Source organism: Phacochoerus africanus, chromosome 3 (assembly GCF_016906955.1).
Source record: "Phacochoerus africanus isolate WHEZ1 chromosome 3, ROS_Pafr_v1, whole genome shotgun sequence".
Lineage (NCBI taxonomy): Eukaryota > Metazoa > Chordata > Mammalia > Artiodactyla > Suidae > Phacochoerus > Phacochoerus africanus.
In genome coordinates this window covers 97,964,932-97,985,619 of record NC_062546.1, presented here as the reverse complement: position 1 = coordinate 97,985,619, position 20,688 = coordinate 97,964,932, and the positions used below count along the sequence as shown (strand labels likewise).

General features: G+C 48.3%; 1 protein-coding gene across 1 annotated transcript in view; it reads right to left on the bottom strand.

Moving 5' to 3' along the window:
- DLGAP2 (DLG associated protein 2) overlaps positions 1 to 20,688 on the bottom strand; it is a 657,437-nt gene that overhangs the window by 487,992 nt on the left and 148,757 nt on the right. The window contains exon 3 of the mRNA XM_047772228.1: positions 11,004 to 11,058. Within this exon, the coding sequence (XP_047628184.1) occupies positions 11,004 to 11,058 (55 nt within the window). The remainder of the gene's footprint in view (positions 1 to 11,003; positions 11,059 to 20,688) is intronic.

The window sequence follows — 20,688 nt, the reverse complement described above, 5'->3', positions numbered from 1 at the left end:
GGGACACAGGTGCAGCTCGACCTCACCAGGACACACTTTTCTCTCACTGTCCGTGCCTCCACCCTCACCCCCCCCCACGTCACCTCAGCCCGGGGAAGCAGGTGCCATAAATCAAGTCTTCACAGCATGACTTATGAGGCCCCAGAACACTGCTTAACCATGATATTGCGCTGCTAAATAAGCAAGCCCCTGATGGAAAAATCAATCACTGTCTTACCTGATGCTTTCACCAGGTATTAAAACACACACTAAAACATCCTCTCCCATGTGTGCCGTATGGTGGCAGGTTGTAAAAGTCCTCAAACACACAACCATCCTGGCCCACATATTCAAGCAGAGCTCAGAAATATTTTTTACTTATTTTTAAAACCTGATAAAATAATCGTCTTCATCAAAGATGAAATAAATTAATATTTCTTAAAAACTTTAACCTTTAGAGTATTTCTACACTAAAATAATGTCCTGGCATTATTTTAAAATATTGTTCCCGGCGAATATTAAAATTGCCTTCAGGAGTTCTTGTCATGGCTCAGCAGAAACGAATCTGACTAGTATCCATGAGGACACAGGTTTGATTCCTGTTCTCATGGGTTCCAGTGGGTTAAGGATCCAGCATTGCCATGAGCTGTGGTGTAGGCTGCAGACATAGCTCAGCTCTGGCATTGCTGTGGCTGTTGTGTAGGCCAGCAGCTACAGCTCAGATTCAACCCCCAGCCTGAGAACCTCCATATGTCATGTGTGCAGCCCTAAAAAGACAAATAATAATAATAATAAATAAAAACTGCATTCAGTCTCAAAACAAGGAATTCGGGTAATGGGAAAATTTTCAGGATCCCCCTCACATAGTTTAGGGCAGGCCCTTCCCTCCTAAAGCAGCACCTCCCTCTGAGGATGCAGGGAGCTGTGACCCTCCACAGAGGGCACAGTCACCAGGTCACCTGGTCAGAGAACAGAGCAGGCATCTCCTCTAAAGTGGCATCTGGCTGGCAGCAGTGATGCCACCTCTTCCCACTTCCACCAAAATACATGAGAAAATGCAAGAAACACACCTGCTCTGAAAAGTAGCACAGGTGATCGCCCAGCTGCAAGAGCCAGAAGCAACGTCCACTAACTAGATGCCCACAGCCCAGGCCAGGGTCCGGCTACAGCCCAGCCCCTGCAGGGATGTGCATCACCCCTGCATCCTTGGCAAGTGGTTCCTGTGTCCCAAGTGCAGCCCACAGGCCACCACCTCGCAGAAGACCAAATTGACTCTTTCCCCAAAGGCTCACTGTCCCCTTGGAGAGGACAGACTCACAGAGGAGAGCACAGCCAGCACCACACCTCAGGGCTCGGCCTCCACCAGCACAGCTCCCTCTGGGAGGGGCTGTGACCAGGAGTGGCCCTGAGTGTCCTCACAGGCAGGGCGGGAGGTGACCCCCTGAGAGAGAGAACCCCTGGGAGGAAACATGGCACCACTGCAACAGCCTTGGGCCTCCCCAGGTACAGACATCGGGAGATGCCACGCATGCATGTACATGCACGCACGCACACACACAAACACACATATACATGTATGCAAACACGCGTGTGCACACACACTCACACACATGCACTCTAGCACAAGGGGGTCTGACCAGCTCATAGGCTCTGAACTCAGAAAGTGGGCTACAGAAATGGGGAAGAAATGTTGAGAACTATTTATCTGGGGGGGAAGGTAGGAAAGGATGACTGCCAGGAACAGGGACAAAAAGACTAGAAAGAGATGAAGATGGCAAGTTAGAGAAGGAACACAGTGAAACAAACACAAGCAGTAGCTCAATTCAATCTGCGGACACAAGCCCCGTGAAGGTGGACATCAGGCTCGTGGCCTGCTTTTCACAGGACTATGACCAGTCCAGGCACAGTGAGGGCTCAGTTCCACCTCAGGCAGCAATGGACACGGCTCAGGAACCACTCCAAACAGGCAAGAGGGGTTCTTGGGCTCAAATGTTGTGCAAACAACACGGTTTATGCCAAGTGCCTGCCTCCTTCCTGGACCTCTGGGTTTGGGCGCGTGGGGTGGGGGCTTGTGTGACCAGAGCCCCAGGAAAACCAGGGCACAGACTCTCCAGGGAGCTGCCCCAGTGAACGATGCCATTGCAAGGGCCTGCTGGGACGGCACAGGGCTGGCACCCTTGAGACTGGACACCACCCCCTCTGCTCCCCTCGCCATTCTCCTCACTGCCCTTTGCTATGAAGTCTCAGCCATCAGGACAGCCCTGCCTGCAAGGTCACAGAACAGGGTGATCCTGGGGACCCCGGGCTAGATACAGGCATGGGACAGAGGGCTCGTCACACTGCCACCCGAGGCTTTGAAACCACATCTTGTAAGGGGAGATTTCGCCCTCGGGGACACTGGGGAGCAAGCCTCTAGGACAAACCACAGATGGTGCAGGAGTGAGAGCTGGTGCCACGGCAGCCCCGCCCCCACCCCCTCACTCCCTCTGACCTCCTCCCTGGTCCCCACTGCCTCCTTCCTCAGGGTGATGTTGACCCTGAGGGGCACGTGCTGACAGCAGACTTGACCTCAGGCAGGACGTGCACTTCCCTGATGGCTCATCTGCAGGGGCCAGGGGGCTTCCTTCCCTGCCTCCTAATTAATCACTAATCCCTTAGGGAAGGAAAAAATTCAGAAATGCACCAAAAATCTGGCACTGTGCAGCCAGATACCGGGTACTCAGCGAGGATTTGGGGAAGATCCTGGAAAATGCTAAGCCCACTTCAACGACATGTCAAATCCTGTCAGCTCAATGTCAAGTTATAGTGCATTTTACATATCAAGATTTTCTAGAAGTTGATTAAGTTTTATTGACGTGACATTGGTTTATAACTTTGGTTCATGTGTACAATACTATGTTTTGACCTCTGTATACACCACAGCAAGCTCCTTTCAAGAAAAGCCTTCTCAGGCTTTGTGTAGAGATGGACTGACAGGTATTTTTTAACAATATACTTTGCTATTTTCAATGACTCATAAAAAACACATCAGTTTATCTTTAATTCAAACTAGTTTGTCTTAAATACCTATGCATCTAAAATACAAAAAGCAACATAATAAAGGCTATAGCAACATTTCTTTAGTTAAGACTGTAAACCAGGCAGCTGTGGCTCAACACAACGAAGACAAGCCCATGCTGTGAGGGAGGAGGGTGTCACTACAGACAGAGTCACTGCCGTGGACAGAGTCGGGCGCAGAGATGTCATGTCACCATCTTCTCCTGGAATCACAGGCCACCCCGTCCACTTCATCAGAGACGGTCAAGGATTAACCAAGGATCCTGTAAAAGCCACCTCTTGGCAGGGATTTCAGACAACTCCTCGGACCCTATTTCTACTGAGGACTCACAAGGAGTTACTAACACAAGATTTGAAGAGCCCTTAACTGGCTGCAACGAAGTGGCATTTTAAACCAGGAGCCCTGAGCCTGACATTTTGAACTTGCATAATGTCAAACTTGCATAAGCACACGTGCACACAGACCTGCACCATTCGGAGGAGTCTGAGGTACGTGTTCTGGAAAAGCTGGGATGCCTGAGAAGAGTAATTGTGATTTTTAGCCCATGACTCTAAAACAGCAGCACCAGATGTCTCACCTTTAGTTACAGATCTTATCTGTGGCTTCAGATGCAAAACTGACCCAGGAACGTGTCCCTGAAAGTCAGGACAGAGTTACACTGTGCACACTGACCAACTTTACTTCACAAAGGTGCCTTGGACTTGTGGATGCCATGACAATAAGAAACAAAAAGAACCAAGGTTCAGAAAAGGCCCCTGGGGAAGTTCAGCTCCTAGGGGCAGACACCCATCTCCTAGGGACAGACACCCAGTGGAGCCTCATTGCTGAGGCTCATTCTCTGGTCAAAGCCAGGCCGAAGGCCAGGTCCAAGGCCAAGCCCAAGCCCAAGGCCAGGTCCAAGGCCAGGTCAGCCCAGAGTCAAGGCCAGGTCCAAGGCCAAACTAGCCCAGAGCCAAGGCCAGGGCCAGGGCCAGGTCCAAGGCCAGGCCAGCCCAGCCCAGAGCCAAGTCCAGGTCCAAGGCCAGACCAGCCCAGAGCCAAGGGCCAGAAATAGGCCCTGACTCCTGACCGAGGAGTCTCAGAAATTCTGGATGTTTTCCAACCAACTCACCTGGAAGAAAGCTCCTCTACCTGAAACTGGATTCCTCCCATTCAGGGAGACTCTGAAACTGGTGGTCCAACTAACCTCCTGGCAATTTAAATACAAGGATGAACAGCTTCCAGGAAGAACAGGCACCTGGTCGGTCACGCCTGGTCAGGCGTGGGGCTCCTGTGGAGGAACATCTATGTCCCAGATCTACAGGTTGAACCCCAGATCCAGATGTGATGGTGTTGGGGGGGCACACTCTGGAGTGACAATGTCCTCGGGGCTTCGTGGTGGGATCTGCCCACTTGTGAAAAGAGACCCCAGGGACATGTGAAGACACGGCAATACCCGCCAGAAGAGGCCTCGCGGGCAGTGCAGGCGGAACAAGCAGAGGCTGTTGTTCTAGCCCTGCCCAGGGTCCATCTCGGCCGCCGGAATGGACTTGGCCCCTGGGAGCCCCTTGAGGGGGCAGAGCCTGGGGTCTTTCTGTCCTCCTGGCAGGGCCTGGCCACCTCTCTCTGGACAGAATGTTCCCGTCCAAACCTCCTGGAGTAACTTACAAGGAAACACAACACTGGACTTAGGAACTGTGTTATTTTTCTCTGCCTTCAACACTGAAATGTGTGGAGAAGGGTTTCATACTTTTTTCCTCGAAAGTAGGACAAGCAAAGGGAAGGCTGGTGATTCCATACATCTCAGGCACCTCACACTTTGCTCTTCCCAGGAACAGGCAAAACCCATAGAGCAGGTGCCCTTCGGGGGCAGAGGGCGCCAAGTCTGACCCTCGCCTCCTGGGAGACCTGGGCCTGGCGGGAGGAAATGGCCCGCAGAGCTCATCCTAACCCCGGTGCCAGGAACCAGGCCATAGGGCTCAGCGCAACACCTCTGTCCAGGAGCTAAGTCCTGGTTCCCAGGGCCTCTTCCCCACCAAGAAGCCAGGATCCTCGCTGCGAGGTTATTCTTCACCTCCACGCCCCCAGAGTCCACAGTTTATGCCCCAATAGTAAGGGGTGGGTCACTGAGGCCTTCATTCTTCTGTTGGCGACAAAGGATAGGTGGCTTTAGTGATCCGCCACAGCACTGGTGACAACCTACTTTTGTCCCTTTTATGTGCACAGGAGTGACTGGATCGTGTCTATACCAGGAAGAATGTATGGTGTTTACACACATAAACGCCCCCCAACTGTCTTGCATTGCATCTACAACAACACAAAAAAAGGCAGCGAGAAAACAGGGCAAAGGGGGTGGGGGTTCAGGGAGGTGGTGTGGCTCGCCGGGACAGGAGCACGGGTCTGTATAGCAGGCGAGCCATGTAGACCGAGCAACGCAGAGATGCTGACAGGCTGCACGTCAGCCCCCACGCTCTGCAGCTACTGGGGACCCCGAGGGGCAGGTGGGCCTGGGTGGTGCCCAGCCCTCCCTCGCAGTGTTCTTGTTCCAGTGGGGAGTTTCCTAAGATGGCTTTGGCTCCTCCGCGTGGTGCTGGTGAGTGAAATTGGGGCGACCAGGGCCGTCTTGCAATCCAGGAGCTTCAGAACTCCAGTCGGAAGACTTCCAGTGACCCCGGGCAGCTCTCCTCTGCAGATCCCGTTTCTCTCCGGAGAGCTTCTAGAACACCAATTAATACAGACTTGAGGTACCTGTCTCTTCAGTGGAAAGGCGCAAGACAGCCCCCACAGAATGTGGGCATGAGGACGAGGAGTTGTGAATCTGCAGACGGTGCCGACTATGACCACACAAACACCTGACCTTAGGTCCACCTGGCATCAAGGACACAGCTCAGCTCACGGCTCCATAGGTCTGCCCCAAGAGCAGGTGCCCCTTAAATCCAATGTCGAATGCAAGGTTTACACATGAAACCTTTCAGCACAGTCGCACCTGTAGAACATCCAACCTGGAACATAGACCTTGTCTCCGCGTGAACCCGGTAGTCACCACACACTTGAGTAAATCAGCACGTCACCTGTGCAAGGGTGGAGAGGGTCTAATCTCGGCTCTACACCAAAGTTTCTGCTCCTGGTGAGCTGGGCTGAAACCCAGCCTCATTCAGGGGCCTCTAGTCCCAGAGGCCCAACCTTCCCAAGTGGCACAAAAACGCCACGTCCACTTTGAGTAGCCCTGGGGTTAAGAATGAGCTGCATGGAATAAAACAGTTTTGGCCTTAAAACTATGGATCTATAACCTCTCATTCTGGCCATAATTAAATAGCATGACCAGTATTCTAATATAGCCATTTCTATTTATGAAATAAAGCCCTTTAAGCACAGGAGGATTTCAATCCTGAAAGGGCAGGGGGATGAGCGGCTGCTCACCCCAGAGTGGCCATGGGTCAGCAAGTCACGGGCTGAAAGGAGAAGCATCCTCACAGCTGATACACCCCCTCCTCATGCAGTGCGACTCGGTGCTGCTTGGTTATTCTTAGCTTATGAATCATATCATATGGCACCCTATTCCACAGCCTTCATTCTTTTTTGAAAGAAAAAAAAGGTATTATAAATAATTTCAGTCTCTGGGTAAAAGAAACTTACTTGAAGGATTTGATCATCCAAAGACAAGACGTCTTATGTTTGACTCGGTACATTAAAATGCCATCCACCTGTCCTTCCACAAAGGTGAGGCATCCCAGGTGTGTGAACGCCCCCCATCATGTCCTGAGGCCCCCCAGCAGCTCCTCCTCCCTGTGCCCCTGCCCCAGAGCCCCAGCTGCACTGGGTTGCTGTACACCATATTCCATAGGAAAAGACTGCATGGCAGACTTGCACACTGAACCATAGTGGAAGCCTGCACCCGAGTCTCAGCAAAATACATTGCAGCTGTGCAACAGTAAGTCACACACCTTGGAGTCTAACATTGGTCTGCAGAATGGGGGCGGGAAAGTGAGGACCCTCCCGACCCATATCCAGTGACCAGGGTGGGGCATGTATGCCCTGGAAACTCCCAACAACCCGCGTAGGCCCCTGACATCCTCTCACCAGTGCCTGAAGCTGGCAGTGAAGCACCAGCCAGCACATCACTGGTTGCAACCCAAGGTCAGAGTCAGTAACACCGAGTCTTCCATGGACATCACGCTACAGCTGTACAAACACACAAAGGTCAGTCCCGCAGAATACAGGAAAATACAATCTTTCCACCCAGTTCTGCACGCAGATTATGCCACGATCATGCTTTCCCCGTCAAGTGGGGTAGGATGGATCTCAAAAATCAAATACCACCAGGTGTTCCATCCACTCGAGGTGTCACTACTTACTTGTTACCATGAAAGTCTGCTCAGGTAAGTACTGCTGCTTAACTGTAAAATCAGTCATTGTTGTAACTTCCAGGTATTCTCAGCAGCAGGTGGGCTGTGCCCTGACAGATGGGAGATGAATGCTGCGAGACCCCCTAAGCTCAGGGCAGAACCCCTGCCCACTGTGTTGCCCATACAGAGTTTAGTGAGCTCACACCTGCCTGAGCTTGATTTCCCCAAAGGCCCGGGCCTTTGGAGGAGTCAGACCATCTAAGGACGAAGCAGCCCCTGCCCCTCATAGTCAAACGCACAACCTGGAAAACACACTCAGAGTCCATGATCTCTCTCGGAATGTGCCTGTGACAGTGTCTCCACGTGAGTAGTGCTCGGACCCTGAGACCCCCACAGCAGCAGAGGGAGTTACCCCCTGCGTTTTACATGAGTCCAGGTCCCTCCCCTGACTTAGGAGCGGCAGGAAGAGATCTCCGTTTGCAAACACCTAAAGAAGGTTAACTTGAGTCTGGAAAATAGCCAATCTCAGCAAAATGCTCTCTATGAAGAGGTCGCTACCCTGTTAAGTTTTATTACCATACAGGATGAGCACCATTTGGGGCAATTTTAACTTCAGGGTGACCCTGAGTTCCCCCAAGGCCCCGCCAGTGGACGTCAGACACAGAGGCCAGCCTCCTGCTACAGCAAGGGCCCCAGTTCCTGACCCTCCAGAGGCAGCTCAAGAAACAGGTGTGAAGGAAAGCAGGACACAGGACACCCTTCCAGCAGCTGTTCTGGCGAAGGTCACACTGGCTTCATACAGACGCCACTGTCACGCAGATGACACGGTCACACAGAGGATATACCCACTGTCACTGGTCACCCTGCATGGGCAGCCACCCGGGAAGGCCCTGACCAAAGGCACAGGGAGAGGGAAATGGGTCACTAGGAGCAGGGAAGGGAGTTGATGCTGCCATGAATGTGTAAGAAAAGCTTAGCGCTGGGGGCGGGGAGAGTGGTCACGTGTGTCTGGGTGGAAGGTTCCGCCTCCACAATGGACATGCCTTGCCGTCCAACTCTCAGTTTCCTAAGAAAAACAGGAAAACTCCAGTCATCTACAGAGGGGCTCAGCACAGTCCACTCCTCACATCACAAACCAAAATTACCACAGTTAATTGAAACGGCAGGAGAAGTGCTGAATGCTATCTCACAAAGTGGCCAGGCTGACTCCCGATGGGCAGCCAGACGCTCTCATCTCAGCTGCCGCAATGCCAAATGCCAAGTGTATCAGCTCCACAGCCACCAGCACACCTGAAAGCAGGTGTGTCTTCCCCCAGAAACTCAGCTACAATATGTGTAAGTTACTGGAGCAAATGGCACTTCCAAAATAAGTACAAGTCAAACAAAGGAAAGCCACGACTCACCCCAAATTTGATCACTTTTTAAAATCATGGAAAGCACACACAACCTAAAATTTACTATCTTGACTGTTTTTGAGTGTCCAGCTCAGCAGCATTAAGTATAGTCACACTGTTGCACAACCATAGCCCCTGTCCATCACAGAATGGTTTTTATCTTCCTGAGGTGAAACCCCTACCCATCTCAAAGTTGATCTTTTAATCAAAAATTGGGAGTCTTTTATAAAACTGCTCAGGTAAGAATAAATCACATTTGAGTTTATAAGGGCCCTATCTGCCATGAAATGCAAAAGCAATACCCACTGTGTATGCATCTAAGAAATTTCCAAACATTTCCTAAATAATTAAGTAGGATTCAGACATATTAGATCAAATTATGCAGTAAAAACCAGAATCCTCAAATCTTTCATTCTCAGTGAACTTAACATCTCTAAGACCTATAACTTCAGCCAGTTCCTCTATCCCCCCATTTGACATGATTGCTTCCCGTTTCCACATCTAACGTCACAGCCTCGGGTCCTCAGCAGACGTGAAAGTTAAACACTCCATCCTATAAAAAGTTTTAGGGAAATTGCTGAGCAGATGGCTTCAATATTCCAGTCATGATGGAAGGCGGCTTGCTTGGTTCTGGAGGTTGGTTACTTGGATTCTTATGAAAAGTAAATGAAATGTTTCAATTTGGAAATATTTTCCATATTAACTTGAAAGTTCTTATATAACAGTCTAAACATATAGCAAACTCATTTCAATATCTAAAACCCACTTATTCCCACAGAACAGTAGTTAACATTTAATTATTTTTATCATTATATCTGATGTTTTTCAGAATCTGTAAGGACTCATCTGGAAGAAAGAAACTCATCCAGAAAACGTATCCACCTTCGAATTCTGTTATACTTGTTGATGGGCAAAATTTGCAAAATCTTTGTTTCTTCACACGTGTCTCATCCATATAGTTACATTACTAACAAAGACTTTCACAAAATAGAAAGAGGTTCAAAAAAACATCCAACCATGTTCTAAATAAACTTCCCTATAAGCAGTAAACATACTCAGATTCACAGCGGAGGCAACATTGATGGGGCAAAACCAAAACTGAGACAGGCCTATAAACTTTTTTGAAAACTCACAGTCAGTAACATAATTCAACCATAATCATAAGCAACGAAATGAAGATTCCATTTTCCAAAATACTTGGTGTTTTACATTGGCATGCATAATATAAAACAGTGCCTTGTTGATTATTTAAGAAGGGGACCCTGGTCCACATGCCATCCATTCAGAATGACATTTATGATAAAAGTAGACAAAACCCAAACAGATTACATTCTTCTCATTATCACGGAAAAGTCCATGATGGTTCATTTTGTTTAGCTAAAAAACACATAAGGAAAGGCCAGGAGCTTCAGTTTCATACCCAACAAAAGTATCCCAGGACTCAGACAGACATATTTGGCAGGACACAACTGATTCTAGAGATGAATAAACTCTAACAAAGCCCTTTGCAGAGAAGGTGCAGCTTCTCTGCCTTTTCCTCCAGACCTGGTATCTCTGAGTAAAGCACTTTAAGTCAGAAGCACAGGAGAGTGGATGAGATGCAGACCCACAGGATAACACACTCTGTATCAATTGTTCTCTTTTTTAATTTTAAAATGGCAAAGTTTCAAAGGGTTTTTTTAGACTCCTTTCTCCTCTGTCATGTGTTCTTAACAGTAACATGAACTACTTCACAGACCACCTCCAGCCACATCCATCTGTCCCTCGGTGAGAAATTACATAGCATACAATCGCCAAGGCAAGACACCCAACCCACTGTTTTACTCACTGAGATCCTTCAGGTTTGAAGCACATAACATCTGCCAGTTCCTACCCTGACTGCAAGCAAAGCCTGGATTGCAAACACATTCCATGTTAGCCAATAACGGAGGTTCTCCTTAATAAATCAATATAATCCACAAAAGAAACAACTTTAAAATTAATATATATGGCTTCATAAGCCAACCAATTTCCCTTAAAAATCCAAGGCAACAACCACCTAAATCTATTTAACTTGCAAACAAAAACAGATCTCTCAACTCATAACCCACTGTAGAACTGAATAATCCATTTTTTTGGCTTGTTTCAGTCAAAATATAAAACAACCACCTTAAAAAACCAAGATATCTAAAATATGCAACCATATTTCTCAACTTTCCACTGATACAAGACCAAGAATCTCAAATCAGAAGAACAAAATGCATTTACCTGTGTTCCTGTCCGGTAAGATACAGCAATGCTTCTGCAGAATGCCAGGTAAAACCTGTTTCAAAAAAAATAAATAACATAATTTGGTTATCATTCAGGTAGAGAAAGGCACCTCATTAACCAGTGCAAGTATTTTTCTAATAAGGTCATGCAATGTTGCACAGTCATCACACCCAGGACGACGTAACAAATTAAACAGCACTGAAAGATTCTGAGGACATACATTTTTCATCAAAAAGGTTAATCAGGTAAGTGTGCTGATTATATATGCTGCTAGGAGGACGGTAATGCAGTTCTGTTTAATGTATGTCCCTAATGGGTCCTCAAAGTACCTTGAAAGCTGCACTCAGGGGACTCCTACAATAAAGCAAATGGCCCACCAATTTTGTGATGGCTTTTAAAATATGAGACGCAATTAGAGCCTGAAAATGGAGGCTTGTTGGGGCGGTACATTGGGTCCATCTTCTAGCATCTGAGGCGAGAAGCTTTCATCAAGGATGACTCACAAAGAAGAAAATGTGAAAGAAAACCTGAGTTTACATGCACAGCTTGGTAGTAAAAGGTGAAGGAAATATCTTATTTGATAAATGAAAGGAAAGTGAAAATAATGGAAAATGGCTTTCCCAAGAAAACTCAGCCATGTAAGGGAACTGCAAAGCATAGACTTAAAAAGAATTGCAGCTGAAAAGATCTCTGTGGGAAATTTATGATTATGCTTTCTCAACTCAATTAGAGTAAAAGCTGAACTTCCATCTTAAATCCTCCACCGATGAACCTGCAATCACAACCCCCCAAATTCTCAGCCGAGAAGCATGCATCAGCTATTCTGGAGCAAACCAATCAGCCAATGGGGAGGGAGAAAAGGGCGCTGTGGAGACACTAAAATCCTGATGCCTGCCCCTGGCCAGCCAGTATACAGGAGATTCGAGTACATACAGTCAACATGTGCAGAAGTTTTCCTCTGGAATAATAATCCCTTCCCCTTCCAAGCCCCTCACCAGCCCTTTACATGCGAGGGAGAGCAAGCGTTAAACTATGGGACAAGAAACCACCGGATTATGTTTACACTCTTCTCTCCGACCAGTCCCCAGCCCTCCATGTCCGACCGTACAAACACACACACACACACACACACACACACACACACACACACAGAGTTAACATCCTGGGATCCCTGTAAATCCACACCCTGTCTGATTCCGAGGCCTACACGCCCACTCACTGACCTTTCCAGCACTTCCAGAGAAACTCATCAGGCTAGGAAACAGTCGCCCTCAAAAGACTTGAAGGATCCTATAAGCTGCAACAATTCTGCACACGACACGGCCCACGTGAGGCTGGAAGAGCAGGTGAGATGATAAAGCTCTACCAAGTCCTGCAGTTAAAGTGGACCACGGAACCCTCTCATGTCCCCACCACCTATTAACACCCAGTGAGGAACAGGCTCCCCTGGCCCATCGCAAAGCTACCTAACTGGTATCCCTACTCTCAGGAGCACTGGCAAACGGTGCTGCCAGGTTGACTTCCTACGGAACTACTGCCAGCAGATAAACCACAGATATATACAAGTAGGATGCCAGGGGCTCCCCTAGCACCAATCATTCCCTCCAACCTGACACAGCTGACATTTCCCAAAAATGCACACAGCGAAGGGGACACAGAGTTTGGATCACTCAGCTCAGACCACAAAATCTGCCACCCATGCCACTCAACCATAACTTGGTGACATTTATTTATTTACTTATTTATTTATTTGCTTTTTAGGGCTGCAGCCAGGGCATACAGAGGTTCCCAGGCTAGGGGTCAAATCAGAGCTGTAGCTGCCAGCCTGTGCCACAGCCCCAGCAACACAGGATCCGAGTCACATCTGTGACCTATACCACAGCTCATGGCAATGTGAGATCCTTAACCCACCAGGGATCGAACACTCGACCTCATAATTCCTAGCCGGATTCATTTCCACTGCGCCACGATGGGAACTCCAGACTCTGCGACATTTTTATCCCTGAGAAGTGATGGAGAGTGGCACACAGAGGCTTTGGAGAAGCCACAGTGGCAACCAGGGGGGGCGTGTGGGGGCGAGGCAGGATGTTGTACACATACCATGGGGAGAGGAAGTGGGACACGGATGCTAAGGTGGTACACTAGTTAGCACTATGTAGCCCACCACTAACTAGCCCACCACTAACTAGCCTGGCATTAACTAACCCAGAAGTAATCAGCCCAGCAGTAATTAGCCCACCATTAAGAAGCATGGCACTAACTAACCTGGCAGTAACTAGCCCAGCACTAACCAGCCTGGCACTAACTAGCCCAGCACTAACTAACCCAGCAGTAACTAGCCCAGCACTAAGTAGCCCACCACTAACAAGCTACCTGGCATGTGCAGCCACACAGGGACATGTGGATCTAAATCAAAGAAAACATGAATCCTCAGAGTGCTGGCAGCATTTCTGTGCAGGTGGGGCTGGTGGTCACCACACTGCAGAGAGTAGACACTAGACCATGCACAGATGAAGGAAACTACTTTCTGCTTTTAATTAAAGGGGTTCATGCTTTCATTCTCTCTGTAAGAAATTCAGATAATATAGACATGCACGGGATTCCCATATTTCCATTTAACTCCTTTGGGACTACCTGACTTTTTTCTTTTTTTTAAATTTCATGGCCACACCCACAGTATATGGAAGCCCCCAGTCCAGGAACTGAATCTGAGCCACATCTTCGACCTAGGCTGCAGCTGTGGCAATGCCAGAACAGTAACCCACTGTACCAGGCCAGGGATGGAACCAGTGCCTCAGGGATCAAACCAGTGCCTCAGCAGTGTCCCGAGCCACTGCAGTCAGGTTCTTAACCCACTGTGCCACAGCAAGAACTCCCCTTCCTTACTTTTTAAACTCTGTACATATATAATATTGATGCTAAAAACTCATATCCTTCAATTCTTGGAAGTTCAAACTATTTCTTCTTTTTTGCTAGAATTTATTCGGATACTGCACATATTGAATCTAATTTATTTAATTTCTCATTTTTGTTTTCTATTTGTCTTTTTGTTCTGTTTTCTGGAAAATTCTCTCAACTTCATCTTCCAACCCTCTAATAAATGTTTAACTTTTGTTCTCGTATTGTTACCTTCCTTTTCTCTGAATCTTCCTTTTGTATGCCAGCCTACTCTTGGGTTATACACATAGTACAGGCTCTTCTCTCTAAAAAAATGAGTTTATATCGTCTTCTATCCTTTATATTGTCTCTGTTTCCAATGCTATTCTTATTTGCTCATTTACTTGTTTTGCATGCTTGTGGATTTTGCAAAACATTCCATGCCCTTGGCTTAGAGATCCACATCTATGGCCTAACCGTTACTAGTTTATACTCCCTGTCTGGAACATGGGATCAGACAAGAAGGCTGGGGAATCTTGTGAGGAGGAGGGTATCTGTGTGCTTTTAACCCCACAGCGACCCAAGGGCTGAGAAAGAGGAGAGAGAGGAGAAGAGGGGCAGGGCCGCAGGACAGCCAGTTCCGCAGGAGCCTCCCTACCGTCCACAGGGCTAGTTTCATTTTTTTCAGCTCTTATAGCTGAATCATCTCCCAATGGAGAGTCTTTTCCAAGTGTCCCACTTGCGCCCTGGCCTGTCCCTCTGCTCTCCAGCTCTTCCCTCTCCATCGTCCTACTTGGGCTGACGAGGAAGCTGAGGCAAGCTCAAGTCACCCAGCCAGGCTGCACTGGGTCCTCACTCTCCAATTTAAGGACAAGAAGGCAGCTGTGCTGTTTAAACAGGAAGTAACCCGTCACTCCTCTTGCTGCTCAAAGCACGGGAGCCTCTGAGACGCAGACGGCTCCTCAGTGCCAGGACATTAACACGCGTTCAACTAACTCTTCTGGCCAATTTCACGTTGGAGAACTGGGCGTAGGTTTGTTCCCAGAAGAGGCAGGTCACCTGCCTCCTGAAAGGAGACAAAGAGCCGCCCCCCTGTCGTGCTGCTACAACCCTGAGGTTCCACATGACTTTGGCGATGCTTGCTCCTCGCGTCCTATCACGTGAGGTCAGGTGCCTCTGGAGCCACCCGGCCCCACAGAGGCCGGAAGGTCACGTCTGCTGACCCCCAGTCAGGCTCTGGCCAGGCGAGGCTGCTGGACACCCTGGCTTTGGAGGGTCAAGACCCTGCAGCAGCAGGAAAGCAGGGGCTACACACATGGTCTCGGTGCCTCTGCCACCCACCCTCCTCCAGGGTGGGTGGAGCTCAAGTGGGACACCTGCTGTGGTGGGCAGGGCCGACGTCCGCACAGACCCTGCACCAGCTGCCGCAGGCTGGCCTGCTGGGCAGGGCAGGGGGCTTGCTCTCTGGGCAGATCTTCCAACCTCAGCCATCACCACCTGCGGGCGTGGGGCATGATTACAAGAGCAAAGCATGCTTCTCACTGTAGGAGGCGGTAAAACAGTAAAGGCACATCAGCCAAGGAGCATAAACCACCTGCACGGGGGCCCTGAAGCCTGGGGTGCAGCCCAGAAATTCACATTCCTCTCAGCAGAAAGCACGCCAGGTTCCCCACCAGGTAGGCCACGCCAGACCCGCTGCAGGGCCGCGCCTGCTCAGTAACAGTGTCTGCACCACACTGGGAGCCCCAACCACACAAAGGAAACTTCTAGAGGCCGGGTATTCATTAGCTTGATCGTGATGATGGGAACACAGGGCTGCAAATGTCCAGACTCATCAAACTGTGGACAATGAATATGTGCACTTTTCCACAGATCAATAAAGATTTCTGCTCCACATTCTCAGCACATTTCTGCTTGTGCCTTGAAACACACAGGCACACACACACAGGCACACAAAGTACACACACAGTGCACATACAGTCCACACACACTCACACAGTGCACACATGCACACAGTGCACACACATGCACACACCCGGACTCTGCATTTCCAAGGAGCTCCCAGGATGCTGATCTGCTCTGCCAGGAAACACCCAGAGAACCACCAGGCCATGCACCAGGCAAACTAGGTGACAGTTCCCTCCTTGGTGGCTGCAGTCAAATTTTAGGTCAGCAGAGCAGAGTGGCTGAGGTAAAAGCTCACAGTCAGGAGGAACAGAATGACTGAGCACATAAGAAAAGGATTTCAAGTGTCTCTGAGAGGCAGAGTGGGCAGAGGGTTCTCTTACTAGAGCAGAGGCGGGGGACTGATGGCCCCAGCATGTCCGCAGGAGGCACTCAGGGCCAGGGGTATGGGTACACCAAGGGCAGGAGCGAGGGAGCAGCTGGAGGGACCCCTCTTCCCCCACAGGCAGCCCAACCCCTGTGCCAGCTCCCAGAGAACTGAGGAAACCAGAGCCTGGCAGTGAAGGGGTGATGGCAGCAAAGCCGAGCACACAGGCTCTCAGCACTGCTGCCCCAACCCCACTCTTGCCTTCCTCCAGAACGAAGGGGTTGGGGTCCCCATGGGGTCCCCCCCCACAAGAAATGCTAATTCTTCTCTGAAAAATAGACGTGTCCCCTGTCATGTAGGTCTCTGACCTAAAACGCTGGCTTTCCACTAGATCTTTGAGTGGGAAATTCTACCAGCCAGTAAGCCCCGTTCATTCACCAAAATACATGTTCCATACATTTTAAGGTCTCACACTTAATGAAGACCTATAGCTGAGGATTATCACACATTTAAAGAAAACTCCCACTTTAAGAGACACTGAGATAGAAAAACAGAGTTAGAGAAAACAGAAACAATATAGGGAAAAAGAGTATCTCAATATACTGATGATTAATAATATTTCAGAAAGATAGGGGAGACATCTTGTCCATGACTCAAGGATAGGATGTTGGGCTTATAAAAGGAACACCACCAAACAGGAAGACCCTTGTTAAAAAGAGGACAACCACATTTTTAAAAAATAAAGACCTGAAGAAAATTCGACAAAATATCCCAGAAAGTAGACCAAAAAAAAAAAAAAGAGTTGGGGAGGAAAAATAATAGAACAGAAATGCGTCTGGCCTTCTCTGGAGTTTCTGACCAATGGGGGCTCCGGAATGAAAGGTCCAGGACACAGAAGGGAACACAGTGCTGGACATACAGGAGCCCATGTGCCTGGGTGACGACTTCGGGTTGCACAGGCCCTCAGGTGTCCAGCGCAACCCGCCCTGAGGACCAGCCTAACACCCACCACTATGAAAGGTCTGAGTAAGAGGATGGTCCCAAATGCACCAAGTGCAAGACCCTGGGTGCTGGAAAATGCAGAAACAGGGCCTAGGAAATTCTGGGAGGAGACGGCCCCCAACATTAGCCATGGATGAAAGAAAGAGGGTAAAACTGGAGAATCGCCGGGAGGACTGGGGCAGGGTAAGGGTGAGAGGGCCACGTTGGGAGGGGTCCCATCGTGGCCCCTGGGCAGTGGGCCAGCACCCAGACAGAGAGCAGGCTGATGCCAAACACATAGAAAAGAGATAAACATGTGATGAAGACATTAAGGCACGAGCCAGGCCTCTTAGAAAAGGCAATTAACAATGAATGAAAGATGTCCCCCAAAAGGCATAATCTACAAATGAAATGCGATGTAAGTACTAACTATAAATTTCAGAGAAATTCATAGGGGACAGGATGTCACCCCCTTGGGGAGGGGGCAGAGGTGCTAAGGGAGGGGAGTAGAGAAGTGGGAGAGGGTCTCTGGGTCGGGTGTGGAGTATGAGGCGGCTGCCTGCTCTTTATCATAAGCTTCTTAAAATGACTTCACTTTTTCTTGTACATATGGGTGTAAATCAGATGAAATTAATGCACATAAAGTAGTGTACAGCAAATCGGCACAATGATCACAACCACGAGAAGGCAGTACTAAAATGTCCTTCAGAAAAGAAAATTTAAAACCACCAAGACACCTATTAGAATGAAAGTACGTCGAGTAGACATGTTTATATCCTTCTCATTACAATTTAAATACCTCTGGAAGCTCAGGTGTCACCTGCTTATTCAACACGCATGTCCAAGAAATCCAGATAAAAAGCAAACACTCAGTTTAGAGAACAAAACCTAGGCAAAGCTTGGCCTGACCTGGAGTCACTTATGGTAAAATGTTTACAAAGGCTATGAAATGAGAGTGAACGATGAGGCAAATGCTTATATCTAAGCGACAGTCATCAAGGCAGTGTGGTGTGGGTGAAAAATTAGACAAGTGGATCCATGGAACAGAGCAGAGCAGCCAGAAACAGACCCACATAAATAGAGTCAATGATCTTTGACAAAAGGTCAGAGGCAGCTCAGTGAAGCAAAGAGTATTATCTATAAACGGTTGCCGGAACAACTGGACATCCACATGCAAAAAAATGAGCCTGGACACAGACCTTACACCCTTCACATATATAAACTCAAAATGGATTGTAGCTTCAACATAAAAGGCAATTCTATAAAACTCCTAGGAGATAATGTAGGAGAAAATCCAGACGACCTCGGGATTGATGATAGGTTTTTAGAGACAACACCAGAGGTGTGATCCATGAAAGAAATACATGATAAACTGGACTTCATTAAAATCGAAACCTTCTGAAAGACACTATCACGGGAACAAGCAGACACACAATGCACTGGGAAAAAAGATCTGCGAAGCCACATCTGATTGAAAAAATTACCCAAAATATACAAAGAACTCTTCAAACTCAATGATAAGAAAAAAAACAACCTAATTAAAAATGGTCCAGGAGTTCCCATCGTGGCTCAGTGGTTAACGAATCCGACTAGGAACCATGAGGTTGCGGGTTCGATCCCTGGCCTTTCTCAGTGGGTTAAGGATCTGGCATTGCCATGAGCTGTGGTGTAGGTCGCAGATGCGACTTGCATCCTGTGTTGCTGTGGCTCTGGCATAGGCTGGCAGCTATAGCTCCGATTTGACCCCTAGCCTGGGAACCTCCATATGCTGCAGGAGTGGCCCAAGAAATGGCAAAAAGACAGAAAAAAAAAAAGGTCCAAAGACCTTGGCAGACAGCTCAGCAAAGAAGACATCCAGATGTCGACTAAGCACGTGAAAAGCTGCTCCACATCACATGTCATCAGGGAACTGCAGATTAAAATAACAAGAAGACACCACCACACACCCATCGCAATCGCCTAAATCTAGACACTGACGACACCAAATGCTGGTGAGGACCTGGAGCAACAGGAACTCTGATCACTGCCGATGGGAACGCAGAACAGTGCAGCCACTTTGGATAGGGTGGTACTTTCTTACAAAACCAAACATAGGCTTATCCTATGATCCAGCAAATCTTGCGCCTTGGTGTTTATTTACCCAAAAGAACTAAAAGCCTATGTCCACACAAAAGCCTGCATACTTTACCCACAATTGCCCAATCCTGGAAGCAATCAAGATGTCCCTCAGCAGGTGGATGGACAAACTGTGGAACATCCAGATATGAAATATTTTTCAGTGATAAAAAGAAATGAGTTGTTAAGCCCTTCCTGTCACTTAGTCATATGCATTTATACACAGAGGAAACTTAATGCATATGACTAAGTGACAGAAGCCAATCTAAAAAGGATGTATCCTATAGAATTCTAACTCTGTGACATCTGGAAAAGGCAACGGCACAGACAGTAAAGATCAGTGATTTTCAGAGGTTGGGGGAGGGAGGGAGGGGTGAAGACACAGCACAGAGGATTTTAGGACAGTGACACTACTCTGTGTGACACGATAATGGTGGACCCATGTCATTAGCCATTTGTCCAAACCCACAAAATTCTCAGCCCCAAGAGGGACCCTCAGGGATGGAAATGTGTCCTGTAAGTTCATCGGTTATGAAAAATGGACCTTCTGGTGGGGATGTTGATGGCAGGGAGGCTGTGCCTGGTGGGGAGGCTGTCCATAGGGAGGGGAAATACAGGAAATTTCTATACTCTATTTCATTTTTTTTTTTGTCTTTTTAGGGCCACACCCCACGGCATATGGAGGTTCCTGGGCTAGGAGTCAAATCAGAGCTATAGCTGCCAGCCTATGCCACAGCCACAGCCACACCAGATCCGAGCTGTGTCTTCGACCTACACCACAGCTCACAGCAATGCCAGATCCCTAACCCACTGAGCGAGGCCAGGGATCAAACCTGGAACCTCATGACTCCTAGTCAGATTTGTTTCTGCTGCGCCACGATAGGAACTCCTATACTCTCTTTCAATTTTGTTAGTAAACCTAAAAATTCTCCTAAAAAGTCTTTTTTTAAGTGCTTATATTTGATGTGAAGTTGAGGCATTTCCGGTTTCATCACAAAGTGAACAGACACTGCTGCACATGCCCCCCCCCCCTCCACTGCTCCCACGCCAAGCGGGAAGGCACGGCCCTCTGTTCCATGGGGGACTTCCTCCAAGAGCTGCTCTGCTGACAGGGAAGGAGGGGACAGTGGCTGATAATCTATCAGACCTAAGGCTTGGCATGATTTCACTGCCAAGTCTCCCGCAAGATCTCTGCATTTCCCTCAGCTGAGATGCTGTCTATAAACTGCTCTGCAAAACAACCAAAAAAGCATGGACACACCCCTGAAGAGTTTATGACTTACTACCATCTTGCATAATAAAAAGACAAATATCAACACAAAAGTCAAAAATCAACTCGCCAGGCAGAAGTAATAGTTCCATTCTGCTGCTAAATTGCTGAAAGAAAGAAAGAAAGAAAGAAAGAAGAAAGAAAGAAAGAAAGAAAGAAAGAAAGAA